Below are 23152 nucleotides of genomic sequence, written 5' to 3'. Positions count from 1 at the left end.
GCATTTCCTAAAAATACTATTCACTTTTATAAGAATAGACCAGGGGTAGTCAAACTGCGGCCCTCCAGATGTCCGTGGACTACAATTCCCAGGAGCCCCCTGCCAGCATTCACTGGCAGGGGGCTCCTGGGAATTGTAGTCCATGGACATCTGGAGGGCCGCAGTTTGACTATCCCTGGAATAGACACTGCAGATTGTTCAAGCAGTTAAGAAAGGAGTCTTTCATGCAGTCTAGCAGAAACTGTTCTTTCTACCTCTCTCCCGACTCCCTCAAAGGCTGAATCACTTCCAGCGCCTCTGGGGCAAGCTCACTTTGACTGGAAGGCTCTCTACAAGACGCATCCTCCCCCCCCCCCATATAGCAACAGAAGTATATTGTATGAGGCACAGGATACAAATATTTTGACCTTATAAAAAGAGTATCAGAGAAGACAAGATATCTTAATTGAAGATGATATCCTGTGAATTCAACTTTTAGAGATCAACCTACCCGGCTTCACTAACGAGGCAGGAAATGACGAAGAAAGAAAGGAATTTCATAGATTCCAGATGTACCCTAACACCAGCTGTGAGGTGCAAGCCAGAAATCAAATTCAGGCCTTATGAAGGCCCCTACTGTCCATTTTCTTCTGTGACTAAGTTTTCTTCTCCCTCTTTTATGGAAAACAAAAAGGCAGAGATAAGCACGCTAAGATTTCCATGCTGAAATCAGCACTCATTTTGACATAAACCAAGTTACCCCAAAAAGGATGCTCAGTTTTAGGGTTGGTGGTGATTCATTAAGATTTTACATCTTCTTCCTTCACACAAAACTAACCAACTCTTTAGAAGATTCTAATGTTTGTTTTAATCTTATTTAAAAACATAAAATCTACAGTTGTTTTAACACAGCCAAGAATTTCTGTAATATTCCTGCAAAACACCATCCCTTCCTTCAGCTTCCAGTAATGAATGATATGTAACCATGCATTTTCTTCAACAAACTTAATTTAAGCAGTAGAAATTCAAATGGGTAGCCGTGTTGATCTGAAGTAGCACAATAAAATCAGAGTCCAGTAGCACCTTTAAGACCAACAAAGATTTATTTAAGGCGTGAGCATTCGAGTGCAAGCACACTTCCTCAGACTATTAAGTAGAAGTTGCCAAGCAAATGCAGTGCAGGGTTTCTAATGACAAATGGTGGCTTAGATTCCCTATCGTTCAGCAATAAGCAAGTAGTGTCATTTCAAACTTCTAGCCCTGTAGATTTCAAATATAGCATTAAAAATGTAAGTGGCAACTTCTGGTTCCTACGTTTTCGGTGGCTGCAAAGAATATATTGCCTTAGCAAGCATAAAGAGATCTAGCCTGAAAAACCTCTCCTGGAACTAGGGCTGCCCCTAGTTCCTGGTTTTCCCTGCTGCTTGAAGGGTCTCCCTATACCTGCACCACAACAACAACAACAAAAGCTGGTGGGTTGACCGTATGACATTACTTCCAGAGCAGCAGCCCAATTCTTACTTCAATTACTTGGGAGGGAATCGAACAAGCGCTTCCTATATAGGAATTTCTGCATGCTGAAGTAACAAAACCAGATTGCTTCTTCCGCCCTTCTGTCTCACAGACAAGGCTCACTGTTGACTCAGAAGAAAACTTGAAGAAATCCTGGCATGAACCGGAATGAAAAGCAAGTGGTAGATAGCACAGCAATTAACGTGCTCGATTTGAATGTTCAGGAAATATCTGCATGCTCTACAAATTAGATCAGTCACATCTGAATGTGGCAACCCTTATGAAAGATGGGTAGGCTTTGATCCCTGCTAACATACAACAGATCTTGGCAACACCACAGGCAACTGCATTGCGATGCCTACCTCTGATGCCAGTCCTGCAAGAAACCCATACAGCAGGGTGTTCTAATCTTCAAGCAACTTCCTTACCACCCATTCTTGCTGCAATAAGATCCAGCACAGTGCCAGTAGAACTCAGCCTCCTCATCTCATCAAAGAGTCATTAAAGTGGGGTCCAAATTCCCCTAACACCATATTTATATAGACAGCTGAGTCAACAGCTACTTTAGCCTTACTACAGCCTATTGAAATCTAGACAGTATACAGAAAGCAAGAGAATGTACAAAACACCGCTCATCTCCCTCTCATTCCAACCACCCCTTAAAGGTAAAGGTAAAGGTATCCCCTGTGCAATCACCGGGTCATGTCTGACCCTTGGCGTGACGCCCTCTAGCGTTTTCATGGCAGACTCAATACGGGGTGGTTTGCCAGTGCCTTCCCCAGTCGTTACCGCTTACCCCCCAGCAAGCTGGGTACTCATTTTACCAACCTCGGAAGGATAGAAGGCTGAGTCAACCTTGAGCCGGCTGCTGGGATCAAACTCCCAGGCTCATGGGCAGAGCTTTCAGACTGCATGTCTGCTGCCTTACCACTCTGCGCCACAAGAGGCTCACAACCACCCCTTACACACAAGCAAAGTGTAGGGATGTTGGCATTTGAGTGCAGCCAGGTGCTTCCGAATGACCACTGGAGAAGTGCAGATCTTTAGAATCATTGCTTTCCTCCTAGCACAGCGCAGGGATATTCACTGCGTGACTGAAGGTAAGCTATGGCAGCCATTTATGGCTGGATCCACTTCCCGTGGCAGCCATCTTATAACTGTGCCCACCACACTGCTTCAGAATTCCAAACGTTCCCACAAACACAAAAACTGTGGGACCCCCACACTAAGTGGGCACCACCATATGCCTGCACCAGAGTAAGGTGTTCAGCAAATTGTGAACAGAAGGAAGCATGCTTCCTGAGAACATGGCTTTGAAATACATCAGATTATTCCTTCAGCCAGTTGTCTGCTTTTGCATTTTATTGTATGGGTCCTCTTCAGTTGCCACTAGATGGTGTCACCTGGAGGTAGATGTGGGAGAACATGCTGCGGGAACCATGCCCAAAACATGACAGCACATGACTTGGATAAATGAGATCCTGGGCCTGTGGCCCTCCTGGACTCAGCTAGCACCTCCCAGCTGTAGCAGTGGGGCCAAACAGCCTCTTGCAGTCTAGCTGTCCCTGGTTCTACCACTACCAAGCAATACCCTCCCATGTATTTTCTCCCAGATGTTCTACCTCAAGATTAAAGGGGGAAACCCATGATTAAAGGACTCTGTCCATCTAAATTGAAAGGAGAATTACCGAAACTCAGTGATTTTCTCAAGTGTGGTGTGCTTACTGAAAAACTCCTGGTTGAATATTTTACCCCCTATGAAAATCTGCACTTTTGAAAATCATTACAAAAATCCAACAGGATATTAAATTTTAGAAATTAATAGAAACCAAGACAGGGATTTTCACCCCCTAAATACACACACCAGGCCAAAACTAAGGAATATCTGCACATGCAGAGAAGCAAACTTAAATCCTATTAAATCATAAAATTAAGCATTGTCTCATTTACCTATAGGGCTATAGAACAATCATCTTGAATGCTAAAACTTACCTACCTCACTTGAATGTCTTCTTTTTGTATGTGTAGATTCCCTTCAACAAAAGCTGAGTGGGAGTCACTATTCTTAATGATGAATATCAAAAAAGCAGAACAATTTTAAGCACATTTGAATGCCTGAAGCTATCTTTGGTACTCCCCCCGCTTTATATTATCTAACCTCTTGAATTTTGCAAGGTTGCTTCCAAAACAGGAACACACATGCACAATATTGTGGTGACTTCTAGAACAGGCTTTGTTAATCAAATGCTGGTTATGAAATCACTTTGAAAGGCACGGTGTCAACAGGCCTGGCTCCAGTGAAGCTCTATGATCTACAAAGTTCAGCAAGAATGCATCATATTCATTTCACCTTAACAGTGCCACATACAATAGCAGGGTACCTTAAATTTCACTGCATATTTCAGAAATTTATATATTCACAACATATAATATTGAAAACAGTGGCTTTTCACCTATACAGAGTCCTTATATTCACTTTCCTTTTCCCCTTCCCTTTTTTGTGGGACACCTTTCCCCACAGTATGCGTTTTGGCTCACTTACCTTGCTGACTGCTCAGTGATCACTTGGGATTAGAGTAGAGGCTTATAAAGCATGTCATTAAAATGTCCTGAATCAAGGGCAAGGGAGTAGTGGCAGAGTTGAGCCAATTTATGTTAAAAGGGTTATTTGCATGCAATGCTCTAATGAGAGGCTTCTTTCCCAAACTACATTGACTTCATCTCCTCACTTTTGATTGGACTTCCTACTTTTCATACAACCTTCCATTCAGCATGCAAATATTTTAAAAATTACCACCCCAATCTGCCCTTTTTTCGGTAGCTATCCACAAAGTGGAAAAAAAAAAATTCAGATTCTGAGCAAAAGGCTATCTTGTGAATTCAGTTTGCAATGGGGGGGGGGGGGTGTACAGGGAAAACTAGTTTAGGAAAGAACAGGGGGAACAATGAAAGACCAGGACAGACACAGAGCTCTTAACGCAGAGCTCTTGTGTCTGGACACAAGAAAAAAAACTGGTAACATAGGGGAATGAAAATGGGACATTAAGCTATTCTGGAAAATGCCCTGATCTCTGCCTATCCATCTCTCTTTCCGTTCATTTCCCAGGTTTTTCTCTATCGTCTACCTCGGCACTCTACCATCTTCATAATATGTCAGAAGGTTGGATCTAAAGGTACCAATCTATTGGAATGACGTTTCCTTCTGAAGACTCGCCCGTTGCCCCCACAGACCGTTTACGCACTGGGAGCTTCACTGCCCCAGCTCCTGTGCAGGAGCACAAATCAGGGGCGGATGAGGCACACGGGGCCAAATGCTCCCTCATGTAGGTGCAGGAAGAATTGGGGCAACCTGCCATGACTAAAACTCCACCCTGCAGCCCGGCATGAAACCTCCAGTGCGTAAATGGTCAGTGTTGATGAAGAGTCCCTTGACTACCAAGAGGATGAGGACTACAGATACTAGGAAGATAATGTACAAGTCCGAGTGTGCCAACTTCACTTTGCCTGCAGTGCTACGTATCCAAGAATCTCTATATACTCCATACCTTCCACAGCAAGGAAGACTGTGGCATCTCGGTTCCCTACCCTTTTATTGCGGGAACTGCCCGAGTTAGAGGATAAGGTGTTCATATTTGACCACTGAGAGGTTTGTAGAGATGCTGGACTGAAGCAACAGAACAAAGTTTTGAGTCCAGGGGCATCTCTAAGACCAACAAAGCTTACTTCTGGGTGCAGGTTTTTGCATGCATGCATGCACACTTCTTTAGATATATGCTTATGGATGTTTATACCCAGAATTAAACTTTGCTTTTCTTAAAGATGCCACTGGACTCAAATTTTGTTATGTGACCACTGAGTTACACATTACATGCTCCAGAACTGTCCTTTCTTCAAAGTAGCAGAGGAGGGGGAGGGGTGTTGTTGTTTTAAGGGCGCAAGTTTTATACATAGCCCCTTAGTGCTTAGGCCTGGGCTGATCAGCCATGCAGATGGAAGAAACAGATCGACTGTCCTGCTACTCTAGATCTCTTAAAACAATTGACACAATATCTAGTGCTGAACCCTAGAAAACAAGCTTCTCTTTTGTACTGAGATTCATGACTATAAACTGAGCAAGGAAACGCTGCTTAGTCATATGGACATAATTTTTATCTTTGCACTATTTACAGACAATAGAACTGTAAATGAAACAGACGGGGGCATGTACATTGTTGTGTAGCTTGTTTGCTTGTTCTGAATTTTCAACGTTTGCGGAACATTTTTCCTACCCAAATCACTAGCCTGCTTTTCTTTTCTTCTTTTGGCAGGGAAGAGAACAGTCATGCATCAAGGCGAGGAGCCGCAGCGCTTCAAACCAAGTCTGAAAAGTTCAGAGGTAGCGCCCTTTCCTCACTGAACCATCTGTTACAATCTCTCCACTTCTGCCAGATGTGATTCTGAAACAACAGATCCTGATCAGTCGCAGCACAATTTTTAGTTATATTCCCTGTCGTGTAAGGAGATCATAGTCTGGCAAAGAGTGCTTGCACTCAAAATCTCACGCCCTGAATAAATCTTCGTTGGTCTTAAAGGTGTTACTGGACTCTGATTTTATTGTGTTACTTCAGACCAACACGGCTACCCATTTGAATCTCACTTTTAGCAAGTTCGACCAAGACCATTTTCCAGCTCAGGGCCCGATCTTTGACTTTTTATGAGCTACCACTTTGACAGCACACATCTCCTTTTCATCTTGACTCCCAGTCAATTACTTTAATTTCCTGTCTCCCTAAATAGGTACCAGTATGTCCCAAGCTCCTGTTTCATGTCAGAGTTTCTCCCTTTGTTCCAGAAGAAGTGCACCAAACTTAACACCTTAGTGTGATGTCTCCTCACAGTATTCCTGTTTCTGATCTCTGACACAATAATATCATTTCAGAGGGTAGTGCTTGCAGTAGGACAGCTGGATCCAAACCAAGTAGTGCCTCAGCGCCCAACAAGATTTTTGGGATGTGAGCTTCCGAGAGTCAACGCTCTTTGGTCAGAGACCTGCTGAACAGAGCTTCGACCCTAGACAGCTGATAGTCTTGTTGGTCTGAGGTGCTACTGGAATCAACCCTAAAAGAAGAGTTTGTTTTTATACCCCACTTTCCTTTGCACAAAGGAATCTCAACGCCGCTTATAATCACATTCCCAGGTAATTGTTGGGGGAGCGGTAACTGAGAGCTGTGTGTCTGAGAGAACCGTGACTGGCCCAAGGTCACCCAGTAGGCTCCATCTGGAGGAGTGAGGAATCAGGTCCCACTCTCCAGATTAGAGGCAGCCACTCTACATCACACTGCAATAATATGGGTCAAAGCCTCCCAATTAAGCGCTTGCTATTAAACTCCTGCTTCTGGAAGTAGATCAACAGCATCCTACTGTGGACATTTCTTAGCACATAAAATACAATACAAAGTGGGGTGGAGAAAATCTGCAACTTATTTATAGGATGAACAAGGGATTGTCCATGAGAATAGGTTCTTCAAGAAGCAGCACTGTGGGCTGAGTCACTCTTGTCCCCCATCTCTGCATGCCTTTCCAAGTGGCAGAACACTTGGAGGAGGGGGAGCTGCAGGAGGGGGGAGGTTCAGCCATTTCAACACTTGAAAAGGAGTAGGGAGGGGAATGGAGCCCTTCAGCCCTCCAAGCTGCCCTTGCTGCATTTTTTAAACCCCTGTAAAATGGCAGCATGACCCTTGGATGCTGTCACATGTAGGCCTTGTGTGGCATCTGTAAATGGCAATGCAGCTGAAAACGGCATCCCTGCCGTTTCTTCCCCACCCTGCTGTTAACATCTTTTGCGTTTCCATCATATGACTCAGCAGTAGCATGTAATGACTACCCTTGCTCTTGCCTGTAGCTGTAATTGGCATGAGGTATGGGCCAGGACACTCTTTCCATGATGCATCCAAGTCACAGGATGAGAACAGAACCATGAAGGTGGAGAGAACTCACTGAAAGGATCCTGGCAAAATTAATTTTCAGAGTGCATCCAAAACTGGGGCTTGGCTAATATTTCTTGCTCTACAGCTAGCAGCCAGGTGAGTATGTGAAAGGGGAGCAAATCACAGCAAATGTTTCTGTCCACATTAGTTGTTGCCAAAAGGATCTTTCTAATAGGCATTCCCACTTAACAGAAAATACCCATGCTCTCCTCTCAGAATAGCAAAAAATAAATCAATAACAAAAATCACTGTGCAAGCAATCCTATTTCCACTATAGCTAAGGTACTCCATTAGGATGTGCAGCAACTTACATAGGCAATTTATTATTAATTCAACTTCTAAAAACAATCAGAGTGATAGAGTTTAAATAGGGAAGCCTAATTTTATTTGCCAATGTTCGCTTTCTAATTAATAAAGAACATTCATTGTCATTTAGTAGACATACAAGAAGATAACATAAACATGCAAAAACGTGGTCACACAACTGTAATGTTTTTTAAACTGATGTCTAATGTAAAATGTCAGCGCCACTTCTGACGAGCCAGCTTGGTGTACTGGTTAGGAAGGCAGACATCTAATCTGGCGAGCCAGGTTTGATTCCACACTTCTTCACATGCTACCAGCTGGGTGACCTTGGGCTCACCACAACCCTAATAAAGCTGTTCTGACTGAGCAGTGATATCAGGGCTCTCTCAGCCTCACCTACCCCACAGGGTATCTGTTGTGGGGAGAGGAAAGGGAAGGCGAATGTAAGCCACTTTGAGACTCCTTCGGGTAGAGAAGAGAGTCGTATAAGAACCAACTCTTCTGATGATGATGACATGACAGCCAGCTTTTCTGGTTTGGTGAAAAGCCAGAGATCCAACACTGCTCTTGTCAGGGAATGTGGCTAGGGAAAGGACTAGAAGTGCTTTCTATGATCTATTCTAAATGCTTTAAATAAATAACCTTAGGACTAAATAACTGAAATGTATTATACATGGGTTTGAAAACTGTTTGGAAACTTCACATGGTGCACAATGCTGCTGCTAGATTACTGACAAGTTTACAGCAATATGATATTATACCTGTGCTTGGTATATTATACCTGTACTTGGTCAGCTTACCTGGCTACATGTTTGTAACAATTCAATGTTACCTTTGAAGGCCCTTCATAGATAGGACCCAATAATGTACTGTCATTGCTCTTGTTAGCCCACTAACGTCATCAAGCACCATATTATGCCAATCATAGAAGCATAGAGTTGGAAGGGGCCATACAGGCCATCTAGTCCAACCCCCTGCTCAACGCAGGATCAGCCCAAAGCATCCTAAAGCATCCAAGAAAAGTGTGTATCCAACTTTTGCTTGAAGACTGCCAGTGAGGGGGAGCTCACCACCTCCTTAGGCAGCCTATTCCACTGCTGAACTACTCTGACTGTGAAATTTCTTTTCCTGATATCTAGCCTATATCGTTGTACTTGTAGTTTAAACCCATTACTGCGTGTCCTTTCCTCTGCGGCCAACGGGAACAGTATCCTGCCCTCCTCCATGTGACAACCTTTCAAATACTTAAAGACGGCTATTATGTCCCCTCTCAACCTCCTTTTCTCCAGGCTGAACATTCCCAAGTCCCTCAACCTATCTTCATAGGGCTTGGTCCCTTGGCCCCAGATCATCCTCGTCGCTCTCCTCTGTGCCCTTTCAATTTTATCATCCTTCTTGAAGTGAGGCCTCCAAAACTGCACACAGTACTCCAGGTGCAGTCTGACCAGTGCCATATACAATGGGACTATGACATCTTGTGATTTTGATGTGATGCCCCTGTTGATACAGCCCAAAATGGCATGCACCTTTTTTACCACTGCATCACACTGCCTGCTCATGTTTAGCTTACAATCCACAAGTACCTCAAGGTCTCGTTCACACACAGTGTTACCTAGAAGCATATCCCCCATCCAGTAGGCATGCTTTTCATTTTTCTGACCCAGACGCAGAACTTTACACTTATCTTTATTAAATTGCATCTTGTTCTCATTTGCCCATTTTTCCATTGTGTTCAGATCTCTATCTTCTGGAGTATTTGCCAGTCCTCTCAATTTGGTGTCATCTGCAAACTTGATGAGTAGCCCCTTTATTTATTTATTTATTTATTTATTTATTTATTTATTTATTTATTTATTTCATTATTTGTAGTCCCCTTTATTTAGGAGGTCCACTCATTCACAGCCCATGCCTGCTTATTTACTATGGCTCTTTGGAATAGCCTGGCAGACATGGCGTAAAATGATCCTTTATTCTCTGTCTTCATTAAAAGACAAAAAGCAGAATTATTTCAAAACACCTTTGTTGGATGTAATGAATGTCCATGATTGGCAGCTGCTGGAAATATATGTTTCAGGAGTTGTAATTTTAGCCTGATGTACATTAATTTATTGGTTTCACATGTGAATGTTCATAGTCTGTACACCATATAAATATTTGAAATAAATAGGGTAATGCAGACACTGTGGTTCGGGATTAAAAAGTTGTATAGTTCTGCACCCATCGGGGCTGCAAACTCACACACGTGGCACTTTTGCGCATGTGCGCAATGCGCAGCGCTACCGCATGTGCGCGTTTACACCCCGCTGCCGCGCGTGCACGTTTGTGGCCCCACCAGATGTAAACACGCATGCGCAGCAAGTCTGAGCATGCATGTTTGTGCCGGGGCTGCCACGCTTGCGCGGGGCCTGGGTTGCCCTCTCCCCCCCACCCCGTGGTCCACAGCCACGGTCTGCAGCCATGGAAAGGTTGCGGACCACTGCACTACACCACACTGTCTCTTACAGTCTTTTCAGGAGTGACCAAAAACTGCATAACAGACATTTTTAAAAGTGACTTGTGATCATTAAGACCAGTGGATTAAACTAAAGGCTAACCAATGTCTCAATGTGAATTATAGTCTTTGCACCACACAAAATAAAATTATGCTATCAGGAAAGTTTTAAACTGAGAACATTGGCAGAGTGAAATGTCATAACATTCCTTCTTGCCTTCTCTCCTGGACAACCTATCCATTGTTTCTGGGGCCAGGCAAGCACAAGAGGCAGTACCAAGAGTGGTTTAAGTATTCATGGGGCCTGTAGCACCAAAATCAATTTAAGGATTTGCGAGGTCCTAGCAGAGTACAATTGCAACAGGAGCAGCCACACTGGGGGCAGACAGTACAACAAGCTTGTTAACTAGTTCACCGTTTCAAAAACACTAGTTTGAAACCTGTAGGTAGTCACAAAACTGTGGTTTGTTGGAGCATTTAGACATTGCAACTTACAGGAATTTGATCGAACCACAGCTTGCTATAACATCTATATAAAACAACACTACAAGCTCTTACAATGACTTTTTACTATCACCCAAAGTTCTCCACTATAAACAGAGCTAACAAAATATGCACCCGTTTCAAGAGCAGTAACAAAATAACAAAAGCAAGAATAATTATAATTTTAAAAGTTCAAGATCTAATTGAACCTTAGCATTCAAACTCTGCCAAAAATTTTCTAAATGCAAAGATAAAATTTAACATTCTGAACAATATTAATCACAGCTTCGTCATTTTTTTCAATATACATGCAAGTCAAACACTGGATCGTCTCTTAAGCTTTGCTCTTTCTTTTTATTTTAAGTAGGCTGTCTGTTTTAAACACACGCACATACATTTAGAAGAATTTATGTTTGCAATTATTTTAAAAGAAGAAGTTCATAAATATATCTTTGGGGAATGGATGGGGGAAGTATTTGGGTGTCATCACAGCCACTAGCCAATACTTACCAGTCTTCTTCTAGATGGAAATTTGGGTGTTTTTTTTTTTTAACAATCTGTTCCAAGAAAGTGTTTTTGTTTTTCGCTTTTTTCAATACAACGAAGCTACTTCAATATGATAGAGAACTACTTTTTAGGTATGAACTTAGTGAGTGCCAGGTTTAGGCAGACAAACATGCAGCAAATCTTTCAGGCTATTTGGATTGTTTCAGTGCAGGAAACAGCAGAGAACAGCTTCTTGAGACAATCAAAAAGTTGTGAAACACCACTTATAGAGAGAGGGGGAGTCAGATTTTAGAAAACAATTGCTTCTATGCCAAGATGAAGAAGAGCTGGTGTTTTGTATCTCACTTTTTACTACCTAGTCTCAAAGCAGTTTCCTTTCCCCACAACACCCTGTGAGGTAGGTGAGGCTGAAAGAGAGCTCTGAAGAACTGTGACTTGCCCAAGGTTACCCAGCTGGCTGCATGGGGAGGAGCGGGGATGCAAACCCAGTCCCTCCAGATTAAAGGCTCTTAACCAGTACACCAAGATGGAATAAGCTTGGTGTAGTAGCTAAGAGCGGTGACTTCTAATCTGGTGAACCAGATTTGATTCCCTGTTCCTCCACAAGCAGCCAACTGGGTGATCTTGGGCTAATCACAGCTCTGATAAAGCTGTTCTGACGAGCAGTAATATCAGAGCTCTCTCAGCCCCACCTACTTCACAGGGTGCCTGTTGAGGAGAAAGGAAAGGAAAGGTGACTGTAAGCCACTTTGAGACTCCTTCTGGTAGAGAAAAGTAGCATATAAAAACCAACTCTTACTCTTCTTCTTCTTCCCCTTCTTCTTTTATACTTCATATATTTCACCCCAATGGAGACCCAAAGGAGCCGACATCATTCCCCTCTCTTCAATTTTATCATCACAACAACCCTGTGAGGTAGGTTAGGCTGAGACAGTGTGACTGATCCAAGCTCACCCAGGGAACTCCCATGGCATAGTGGAGATTCCAACAGAGGTTTTCCAGATCCTAGTGGACGATGATTGGCCACAACTCCCCATTGAGTATACAGTTTTTGGCAAGCCCAGGTTAGCCAACTGCTTGGGTGATGGATGTCCTACCTCCTTAACAGAAATGTATTTACCATCATACTATAGAAGACTTCACCTGCCCATTTCCATACATTAAACCTGTATCAAAACTAACAAAGTGTAGTTCTCAAGGCCTGGGCCATCCTGCTGGCCACTAGCGTGTGAAATGGATCCAACCTTGTGAGAACCAGGTGAAATAGCAATTTGGTGCACCATAAGAATCACTGTGTTTTCATTATTGTGCAGCCAAACCACTTATACATTACAAGTGGTGTCAGAAGTCCTCTCGTTGTATTTGGATCGTCCTTACCCTCCGTCCAGCCTGGCCTGTGGCTCACATCTCTTAGGCTGCTCTCACTGTCCCAGTTCCTTTTGGGATTTAGGTAGCGGTTCAGCAGTATGGGGTTAAAGCAGAGCAGGATGGAAACACAAACACATGCATTTGATAATCACTGTTCATGCACAGCAAAAGAGCTAGGAAAGCGGCTAGGTTGGGAGGGCTACGACCTCACTGTAAAGTCAACTGGATGTGTAGGCAGGGAGCCAAAAGGCAGGGAAGCAGCATCCTTGCCATATGACCAGGTAAGAAGCCTGCAGAAAGGAATGAGGGTGGATAGGAAGAGGCTGAATTATCAGCAGGGACAGGGTATGCAGACGGTTCAATGCCAACCTATCTTTCACAAGGCTGCTGCCCTGCCAAGCCACAGCCACCACCCTAGTCTCAAGTCTGAACTTTATGACAGCTGACTCTCGAGTCAAACTATGGACACATGAAGCTGCCTTATACCAAGTCACTCTGTCAGAATTGTCTGCTCACACTGGCAGCAGGCAGCTCACAGCTCTCCAGGGCCTCACGCAGAGATCTTCTGCAGCGCCTACAGCAGGCTTTCTCAACCAGGGTTTCGCAAAATCCTGAGGTTTCTTGACAGCCCTGGAAGCGTTCTCTGAATGGGTGGGAGTTAATTAAATGGGTATTTTTTAATTTGTTAAATGTTTATTGGGTGATATGACCATATATCATCATGTCAACCCATGCCCCACCCTTCCCCAAATGGCAATGATGGACCTGGAGGGGGTGGGGAGAGAGTAGGGGCCCCGGCTGGGGAGGGAGGGAGGGAGGGAGGGAGGGAGGGAGGGAGGATGGAAGGAAGGAAGGAAGGAAGGAAGGAAGGAAGGAAGGAAGGAAGGAAGGAAGGAAGGAAGGAAGGAAGGAAGGAAGGAAGGAAGGAAGGAAGGAAGGAAGGAAGGAAGGAAGGAAGGAAGGAAGGAAGGAAGGAAGGAGAGTGGGTTCTTATATGCTGCTTTTCTCTACCCAAAGGAGGCTCAAAGTGGCTTACAATCGCCTTCCCTTTCCTCTCCCCACAACAGACATCCTGTGAGATGGGTGAGGCTGAGAGAGCCCTGATATCACTGCTCAATCAGAACAGTTTTATCAGTGCCGTGGCCAGCCCAAGGTCACCCAGCTGGTTGCATGTGGAGGAGCACAGAATCAAACCTGGCATGCCAGATTAGAAGCCCAGACTCCTAACCACTACACCAAGCTGGCTCTCATAGCGTGTACACAGCTATGCTTCCCAATCATATTCTGCATCATCGTGCCACTTCTGGGGTTCTTCGAAGCCTGAAGAATATTTCAGGGGTTTCTCAACAGTGAAAGAGTGGAGAAAGGCTAACCTGCAGCCTGGCCTTTTTAACTGAGGATGCCTGTGATCGAAACTAGGACTTTCTCCGTGCAAAGCAGAGTGTCTAGCACTGAGCCACAGTCCTTCTACTACATGGGCTCCCGATTGTACAGCAAACACCCCCTGATAACCAGTCTCCTAAGAATAACAGTTTGTTCAGAAATACATTCTGAAGTGTTCTTTCTGTTAAGAGTGACCCCCAACATTGTGTGGCTACCCGTAGCAAAAACTAACAGCTTGTCTGCATGAAACCTCCATCACAGAGCCAGGCACAGACGACCCACCACGCCCTTCCCTGGTGTCGACTGACCGTATTACCACTTTGTATGTCATCTCCACTAAGAATATGATGTTCCCAGATGCATTGAGCAAGACAGCACAATTGAAACTAATAAATTAAGGCCACTGAAGATCACTATGGTTACCTAAACTTGGCTGCCTGGAATTCTCAGAACAGAGCAGTTTGGGAAAGGCGCAGAACATGAGCAGCCAGGCCAAAACAGTGTTCTAAGCATAAAGTTACAGGCTTGGAGAAAACTCCTCCGATTACATGCCACCATTACATAAAAGCGTACAGCAATTAAGGAATCCCTAATGATATTTATTAGCCAGTACAAGTTATGTTGCCAAGGAAAAGTGCCCTTTTTATACTGTTCCCAGCCAATCACTTGCCACATGCCGTATGCCGTTTCCTTTCACGTTTAGATACAGTGACTCATGGAAACGTCAGAGCCACATACTTCCTCAAAGCGGCAATCTTGTAGGAAGCGTCTGCTCGCCTTACGTGACACGTTTGCCTTGTTTATGTACAAGAGGTTTGGGCAAAAATAGTTCTTTCAGCGGAGGAGGACTCAAACACAAAACAGCAGGGACAGGATAACTGCATTCTGCTCAGCAACGACAAGCACTTCAAAAGATCAGACATCCTCTGTTCATAGTCCGTCAATTTCATTTTTTTTAAGAATCACGTTTCAGAAATAATTTTTAAAAACAGAAGTGGGCAGCCCTGTTCTTAGCAACTTACACTTCCATATTTTGGCTACAGAACTTTTTTAAAAAAATGGAAGAAAGTATCCACTTTTGCGGACGTTTTACCAAAAAAAGTTCACCATATAATGCCTCCAGACCACAGAGTACATCCAGTTCAGGCACATGGAAGTCTGTCCCATGGATTCCCACAAAGCAGAAGTTTGAGCAAGCCCTCTTGCCACATCAACAAAGGATGTTGCACAGTGAGCATGCACAAGCTGTTTCTGCATCCAGAGGATGCATATTCCTGCAGAAAAGCTTCCCTTTCTTAGAATCACAGAATCTGGAAAGGGTCATGCAGGCCATTCTAGTCCAACCTGCCGCTCAATGCAGGATCAGTCCAACCCCCTGCTCAATACAGGATCAGGTGCTATAAAACAAAAGGGCTTTGAACAACCTTTCACCACAATGTTCAAAGCCAAGTCTCATTGCCAAGTCCCCATGCTTAGGGTTGCACCTTTGAGAATGGGATCTACTTCATTTGCAGAGCTAGGTGTGCGATGCAGAAATGAAATCTTAAGGATTTTAATGGACCACTATAAATTCAAAACATTTGTCTGACCACCAGGAAATAATATGCCTAAATCTGAAAGATGTTCCCACCTGTTCTGTCACCACCACATGCTATTAGCAGGAGAACCATATTTTGCTGTGACAGATACAGACTTTGCTACAACGATCCATTCTTCTGAACAAATTTTTGAGTCCAACAAAGTTTTATTCAAGGTATGAGCTTCAGATACAATGTGTGCACGCACACGGAAGCTCATACCTTAGCTAAAACTCAAAATTTGGTCTGCTGCTTCAGAACAACATGGCTACCCACTTGAATCTAGCCCATTCTTCTACCACCTTCAAGATGAGCTCTAAGCTCCATGTGAGATTGCCAAAAGATAATTAGGGTATAAACTTCATTCTTCAACTGCAACTCTACCAATTACTGAAATGGCAATTACAGGCCCCATTTTCATCTTGTCACAGTGCCCCCAAATACACCATTCATCAGCCAATGGAAACCCAAACAATCAACTGCAAGGCTGAGAGATAAATCAAGTGACATGCAAGCATGTGATCAGCCTTCACCCAGACACCAGTCATTTTTAAAGGCGTGTCTTTCAATGAAAGGACTAGGATGATTTATACATACCTAGCAGCATAAAACTTAATTAGGTTCCTATCCAAGCAGTGCGTTTATGGACAAACGCACATGAAAAGAAAAAACTCAGAATGTAAAGTTAATTGCAGAAATTATTAAGAATGGACTGAAAACAAAGTTGTGATGGTGACAGGATGTTCACATATGGTTGGGCCCAGCCAATGTTTTCGCTTAATTTCATCCAATTCCCCTACACATTAAAGCCTCCATCTCACATGTCTTTTGTCCATATGGATCCTATATTTCTCAAGATGGGTGGTCAATTAATATGCCTCCTTCATTTCTTTATACTAGCAAAAACACTGGTTGAATCCAACCTCCAGATTATTTTTAAAAAGGTAAAGGTATCCCCTATGTAAGCACCGGGTCATGTCTGACCCTTGGGGTGACGCCTTCTAGCCTTTTCATGGCAGACTCAATACGGGGTGGTTTGCCAGTGCCTTCCCCAGTCATTACCGTTTACCCCCCAGCAAGCTGGGTACTCATTTTACCGACCTCGGAAGGATGGAAGGCTGAGTCAACCTTGAGCCGGCTGTTGAGATTGAACTCCCAGCCTCATGAGCAGAGCTTCAGACTGCATGTCTTCTGCCTTACCACTGCGCCACAAGAGGCTCATTATACCTTCTTTCAAAACAGCAGACTCATCCAGTGAAACCGACTGGCAAAATGCAGCTCACTAAGAACAGAATTAGAACTTCACACAACATATAATTTGTATAGTTCATCCATAGTTCATCATCACAAGACACAGACTCCCACTAGCCGAGACAGCTGCTATTTACAGACAATCTATCAACGGCCATTAGCTATGGCAGCTAAAACTATGAAAACTTCACAAGTAGCCTATCACTGCCAGGCACTGTGTAGAAATAATATAGACTATCTACAGTCATCACAAACTGTTCAGTTGTTATCAGGGGAAATCTGACAATAAACTGTCCAAGACCACACGTGCTGAACTAGACAGACCTTTGGTCATGTCCAAGAAAAGATGTTTTAAAACCAAATCACACAGTTCCATGTTTCTGAGCTGAAATGGCCCCTGTAGAACTTCTTTGCATTGCAGCTCCAAAACAGGTCAAATAATCCCCCCTGAGTGTTTCAGCTCAGAAAAACAGTACAGGAGGGAGGCAAACCCATCCTCCTCCCCTCCATGCTACGATCCTGAGCCAAAATAGGACCTGCAGGTTTAAAAAATGACATTCCCCACAGCTGCTGTGTGGCTGCGGGGCAACTGAATCTGGGTTGCCCAGACTCAGTTTGTTCAAACTGTATAACACAGAGAAGTATTTTACCCCATTTATCATTTAGTCACCCTAAGTATGAAAGAATGGCTGAAGTGAACTGAAGTATCTAAAGAAAGGCTAAAATGGACTAAGAGGTTGTAAGTGAACATACTAATCTTTAGAGGCAGCTTTATAACCAGCTCAAGGCTTGTAATTGGCAACCTCTTCCCTGATTTCTCTGTGTCCACTGGGGAAACAGAATGGGGGACAGGTGCAAAGTTTTTCATTCATGATAGAAGAATACAGGGCACTCCGCATCCTTTATCCACACGTGCATGAATGACCTGGGTAGCAGAAGCAACCTGCCTTCCTTTAAAGGAAGTTAATCTTTTATCCTCTTCAAAGACTGAGGCAGAGAAATAAATACTGATATGCATTGTTTGCCAGTCCAGTTCTTAAGAATAGTGGGCTGTTATGGATCAGCAGTGCTTTGAAATAAGAATTCTCTTAGTAATATGAACCAACAGCCATTTATGGGTCCTGGTGGACACCTGCGAACAGGAAAGAAGACCTTTGGATGGAGAGCATGTTATGAGGGGGGGGGGGGACCTACCTTGACTACGTATCGTAGAAATAAAGCCCTGAAAGAAGTTACACAATATATGGTATACTGATTTAGCCATGTCAGTTTTGTAAACCACACACATTGTATTTCTGGGACTGACGTGACAATTCATGGGGCAGGGCTCAATATTAACTGGTTCCAGCTTTCGCAGTTTTTGCAAGGTTTGCGTTGCCTTTTCTTTGCCACCGTTCTTTAAAACCAGACAATACAAATTGCATTGCTTGAAGGGGTCTTTCTTCCCCTGGCATGAAAGAGTCCTGACAGAAGTTCTCATATCATTTTCAACCCAGGGAAGGACTTATTACCCGGATTTGCATTATATGATGGGCGTGAATTTGCTTTTTACAAACGTCAATATGCCCAGTTTTCTCTAAGGGGGGGGGGGAGGGACAAAATACAGTTCTCCAACCGGATTTAATCTGTTCAGGACATAACACTTGCACTATAACCCAGCTGACTCAAATTAATACCAGAGAGTTTTAATCTACTACAGTGACATCTGTTGCTTACTCTCTAATGATGTGGCCTGGAAGTCATTCAACAGCCAAAATTATAGCCCAAACCAAACAAACCAAACTACCTTCTGTGAGAACCACAGAACTGCTTGCTACAAATCCTCAACAGCAGTCTGAAGTGAAATCTGAGGAAGCTTTTATTCTGCTGTCACCTTGTTATCCTGTGTTCTCTTTTTCCAGGTTTAGTTTTAGTATGCCCAAAACTGACACAGTATTGCTTACATTAAGTACAGTGTGCACACACACACTCTCTCTCTCTCCAAACCTCAGCTGCTTCAAAAGCTGACCATTTTTCAGAGGCATGAGACCTGTATTTTATAACTGCCACATTTCGTTTTGGGGCCCACTGTAGTGAAGCTTCGCTAACTCTATTTTTAAAAACCCCAAGCCAGAAATCACAGTGGAATGGGAAGGACGGGGAATCACCATATGTCCACCAGTGATGGTTCTCCTGTAGCAATAAGCAGTCTCTTAAGAGCCATCATCTGTACACATTTCACAATGTGGGACACTCCGATGGCACATGTCCCTCTTCCATTGGATCGACACATCATGCCCCTTTTGGGCACCGTGAGAAGCCAGCAGTGGACTTATGACACACAGCTCTGCACACCTCAGTCATATTGAGAGAAAAACAGAAGAGGGGGAAAGGAAGCGTATTTCAACCACAACTAGCAATGATGGCACAGGAGCAGAACTGATAACTTTTGGCAAGGAAGCACCATCTATATTTAAAATAGCAACAAAGTGCTCTTTCTGCTTTCATCCGTGGTCCGAGTCAGGAGGAGGCTCTGTGGAGACATTTCAACAAGGAAACACAGAAAGGGCTTCCTTGAATTAAAGAAAAAGAAACTGTGAACGGGGCGGAAGGTGCCACGGGGTGCGAGAGAAAAATGAATGGAGCGAAGTTGCCCCAAGATTTAAAAAGAGGGCAAGCACTAGCCCATCTAAGGCCAAGGAGCCAAACTCCACCACCCCTCCCCGGGAGGGCATCGCGCCGGCAGCCACAGCCTCGGGAGTTTGCCGCTGGAGACGGGAGGGCAGGAGGCGAGGGGCGCAACAAGCCCACGGAAAGTCCAGCGGGGGGGGGGGGACGGCCCTAGACGGAGGGGCCCAAGCGGAGGCCCCGCGGGCAAGAGCCCTGCCTCGGCCAGCCAGAGTTCAGAGCCCTCCTCCGCTCGCCTCCCCTTCTCCCGCACGCAGCATCCTCCTCTCCCGGGCAGCCTCCGCGCCCCCGGCGTCCTCGCCCAGCACGCCGCGAACCTCCTGCGCGGGCGGAGCGGCCAGCGCCGTCCTGCCGAGGAAGAGCCCCGGCAGCTGGCAGGAGCGGAGGCGGGCGGGGAGAGAGCGAGCGAGAGCAAGCAAGCCAAGCAAGCGCCGGCGGGGAGAGAAGGCGGCAGAGGCGGCGGCGGGACACTCCGGCCCCAGCCCGCTGCGCGGGGAGAAGCGTCGCCGGGAGTTTGGCGGCCGCTTTCCGCCAGGCACCGCCGCCAGCCGCGCTCTCTCTCTCTCCGGCCGGGCGGGCCAGCCGAATCCGCGCGACCCTCCCCTTTGTTCGTCGCCCGCCTCGCGCGCCGCCGCCGCCGCCCCGTACCGATTTTGATCTTGACGCTCTGGAACACCCGCAGCCCCTCTTCTTCCACCGCCATCGCCCAGGACGGGGAGAGCCTGGCTGGCTGCACGGCGCTCCTGCTGCTGCTCCTGCTGCTGCTGCCGCCGCCGCCGCTGCTGCTGCTGCTGCTGCTGCTGCTTTGGGTGGGCTGGTGGCAAGCGCGGCCGGCCGGAGAGCGAGCGAGCGCGCCCAGCGCTGCCCCCTCCCTCCTTCCACTCCGCCAAAGCAAAAGAAACCATCTCCAACAGCGGCCGCCCCCACAGCCGCCCTCTCATTGGCTAGTCCAAGGCCGGGCGGCGCCAGTCATTGGCCCAGCCGCTCCCCATTGGGGGAAAGAATGAGAAACACGGCGAGAGATTTGTCACACAACCCAAACAGCTGGAGCGAGCGCGGCGGAGGGGGCCCGAGGGAGAGGGCGGGGGGGGGAGCCCAGTTCCCCGGCGCCTTCGCCCGTCTCCCCGCGCCCGGGGGCAGCGCGAGGCGAGGAGCGCGGGAGGCCCTCGGAACCAGGACGCCGCCCCTCCCCGCCCCGGGGGGCTAAAGCGCAACTTCCCAAGCGAGCTCCGCGGGAATCGGCTTCGGACGGCTGCTCCGCTTCCGTCTGGAGACGCGGCCAGGGCATGTGCTGCTGCCACAGCAGAGGACCGCGGCAGAAAAGCCGCCTGCACTTCCAGACAACCAACTTACTGAGTTTCCCCACCGCTCTCCGCGCTTCGTGGCAGCCTCATGCCAGCACAGCCTAGCAACAGGGCAACTTGCGAGAAAGCGAATCCTCCTTCCCCTGGTTTGCATAATCTGTGCCGCCGGTTGTGAAAGTCTGCCGCGGAGTCAGCTATACCATCTCCATACGTCTCTTGAAAGGGTTTGTGGAGGAGTAGCCTATCTAAAAATAATAATCTTAAAACCACCCCCTAAGTCAGGGGTAGCCAAACTGCGGCCCTCCAGATGTCCATAGACTACAATCCCCATGAGCCCCTGCCAGCGTTCGCTGGCAGGGGCTCATGGGAATTGTAGTCCATGGACATCTGGAGGGCCGCAGTTTGACTACGCCTGCAAAGTGAACAAAAGAGCTACTCTGCCAACGGTGTTCGAGATGTGATTTTCAAAGGGTACACAAAGCATGCACATTTGGTTTTCATTAGTCATATGCAGAGTTCCTTCATTCCCCCTTAAGGTTACGCTTGTGGCCAATATCACATTTTATAAGTGTTCTGCGAGGCAAGTGTTTATCTTTGGTTTCAGTAAGCAGTACGATTTGAGATCCGTCTCTCTGTTCTCTCCTTCACTGGAGCACAAATCTGACAGCTCTTTAAGAAGGGAGGGTGGTCAGTACATTAGCATGACCACAGAGGAAGGTGGGTCTATTATTGCAGTTGGGAGGACTGTCCTAAAGCTATGCAGTCAGACCAGGTATGACTCCTCATTTGGAATGGCCTCGAAGAAAGCCGCTGCACCCTGCAAAAACTGACTGGTATTAATGGATGGAGACCTGAAATTGCTTGATGTAGGGCAAATGGACTGTGTGCCTTAAAAAGTGACACTGCTGAGACTCGAGCTGAGGTTTGGAAAGTTTCTTTTCAGTAATCCATGCAAAGAGTTCCTCTTGTCCCTTTTAGGAAGATGTTTGGATCTGGTTTACTGGACAGCCAAACAGTTACAAAAAGGGTTTGGAGAGAGCTAAAGCATGATGCATTGGACAGCACTCCATGAAGGCCTATGGGGTGGTAGAAGAGAAAACACCATTCTCTGCCACTATCGCATCAACCAAATTTTGTCCCACCAGATTATTTAAATGTATTTATGAGCTGCTAGGGTAGATCCATCTGAATTTGATTATTAGTTGAGATAATTTGCTAATTAAAGAGTCATTCAGAAAGCCAGCTTGGTATTGTGCAGGCTTTCACGAAACCCTGGGGTATCTTGATGGCCCTGGAAAGGTTTTGCCAGTTGGGTGGGAATTAATTTTATCTATATAATTTTCAGGACAGAAACAGTCTCGGCAGCTCTAGTGAATGCTCTCTGTCTTTGGTTAAGGAAAATAAGGAAATTTCATCTCTGCTGCTTTATCATCTGCTGCTATTATCTCTGCTTGGGATTGCATTGTTAGAAATGTGCTGGGAACGGTGAATCTAGCACTCTGCTTGCTTCCATTCTTTCTACTGCAAATGAAGAATAATCACTCTGGATTCTGTCAGCAGATTCCTTGAGACTGTCCATAGCTCTGGGGTTGGCTCTTGGAAGTTCATGTCCTAAAAATCTTCTTGGTCTCTATGATGCCGCTGGAGCCAACTCTACTGCAGACCAGCATGGCTACCCACTGAAACGATGGTCATATGATGAGTGTGAGCATCGTACAGGACCCAGATTTGCTGATGGATGAGAAAGCTGGTCCAATTGCTCAAGCTGCCTTTTTGCCAATTACATCTGGTTCACAAGCGGCTACCCTACTAGCCCATAGATGACTTAACTATGCTGATCCAGGCTACTGTAAAATCTAGACTGGACTACTGTTACACATTTTGCAATGAAGACGATCTAGAAACTTCAGTTAGTGTAAAACGCTCATCTTTCATCATGCGGTTTTCAACTTCTCCATTGCTTACTTTTTTATTTCTGAGTTCTGTTCAGCGGGCTAGTACTTACTCCTTAAACCATTTATGTCTTGAGCCATATATCTGAAGAATGATAACAGTTATATTCACCCGAAAAAAATAATTTATCCTCACAAAATGCCTCAATCTGATACTACATCAGCATTTTCACTGGCCTAACATGATGGAATAGCTTACCTGAGGAAATGTGGAGGGCTTCATCTTTATTTAGTTTTATAAGTAAGGTGTGGAAGATGGAGATTTGAGCTCCTTCTGCTGAGTAAAATCCTTGATTGCCCTATTTGAATGTATTTATATAAGTTAAAGTATCTGTATCCTGCCTTTCCTAGATAGTTCAGAATAGTTTATAGGCATTTTCACATTAAAACAAACAAACAAACAAAT

The 23152-nt window shown here is 45.4% G+C and overlaps 1 protein-coding gene across 2 annotated transcripts in view; it reads right to left on the bottom strand.

Annotated features, from left to right (window-relative positions):
* The window catches only part of RASA3 (RAS p21 protein activator 3), a 176699-nt gene extending 155837 nt beyond the window's left edge, over window positions 1–20862 (bottom strand). The window contains exon 1 of one of the 2 annotated variants that reach the window (XM_077343669.1): window positions 20844–20862. Coding sequence is in view for 1 of the 2 variants with exons in the window: in XM_077343666.1 (XP_077199781.1) it covers window positions 20139–20193 (55 nt within the window). In the remaining variant the exon portion in view is untranslated. Of the gene's footprint in view, window positions 1–20138; window positions 20375–20843 lie in introns of those variants that run through there. The other variant, XM_077343666.1, reaches the window with a different exon arrangement.
* Window positions 20863–23152: the final 2290 nt, after the last annotated feature.

Source organism: Paroedura picta, chromosome 6 (assembly GCF_049243985.1).
Source record: "Paroedura picta isolate Pp20150507F chromosome 6, Ppicta_v3.0, whole genome shotgun sequence".
Taxonomy (NCBI): domain Eukaryota; kingdom Metazoa; phylum Chordata; class Lepidosauria; order Squamata; family Gekkonidae; genus Paroedura; species Paroedura picta.
Note: the sequence above shows the minus strand (reverse complement) of the source record. Positions and strands in the feature narration are given on the sequence as shown.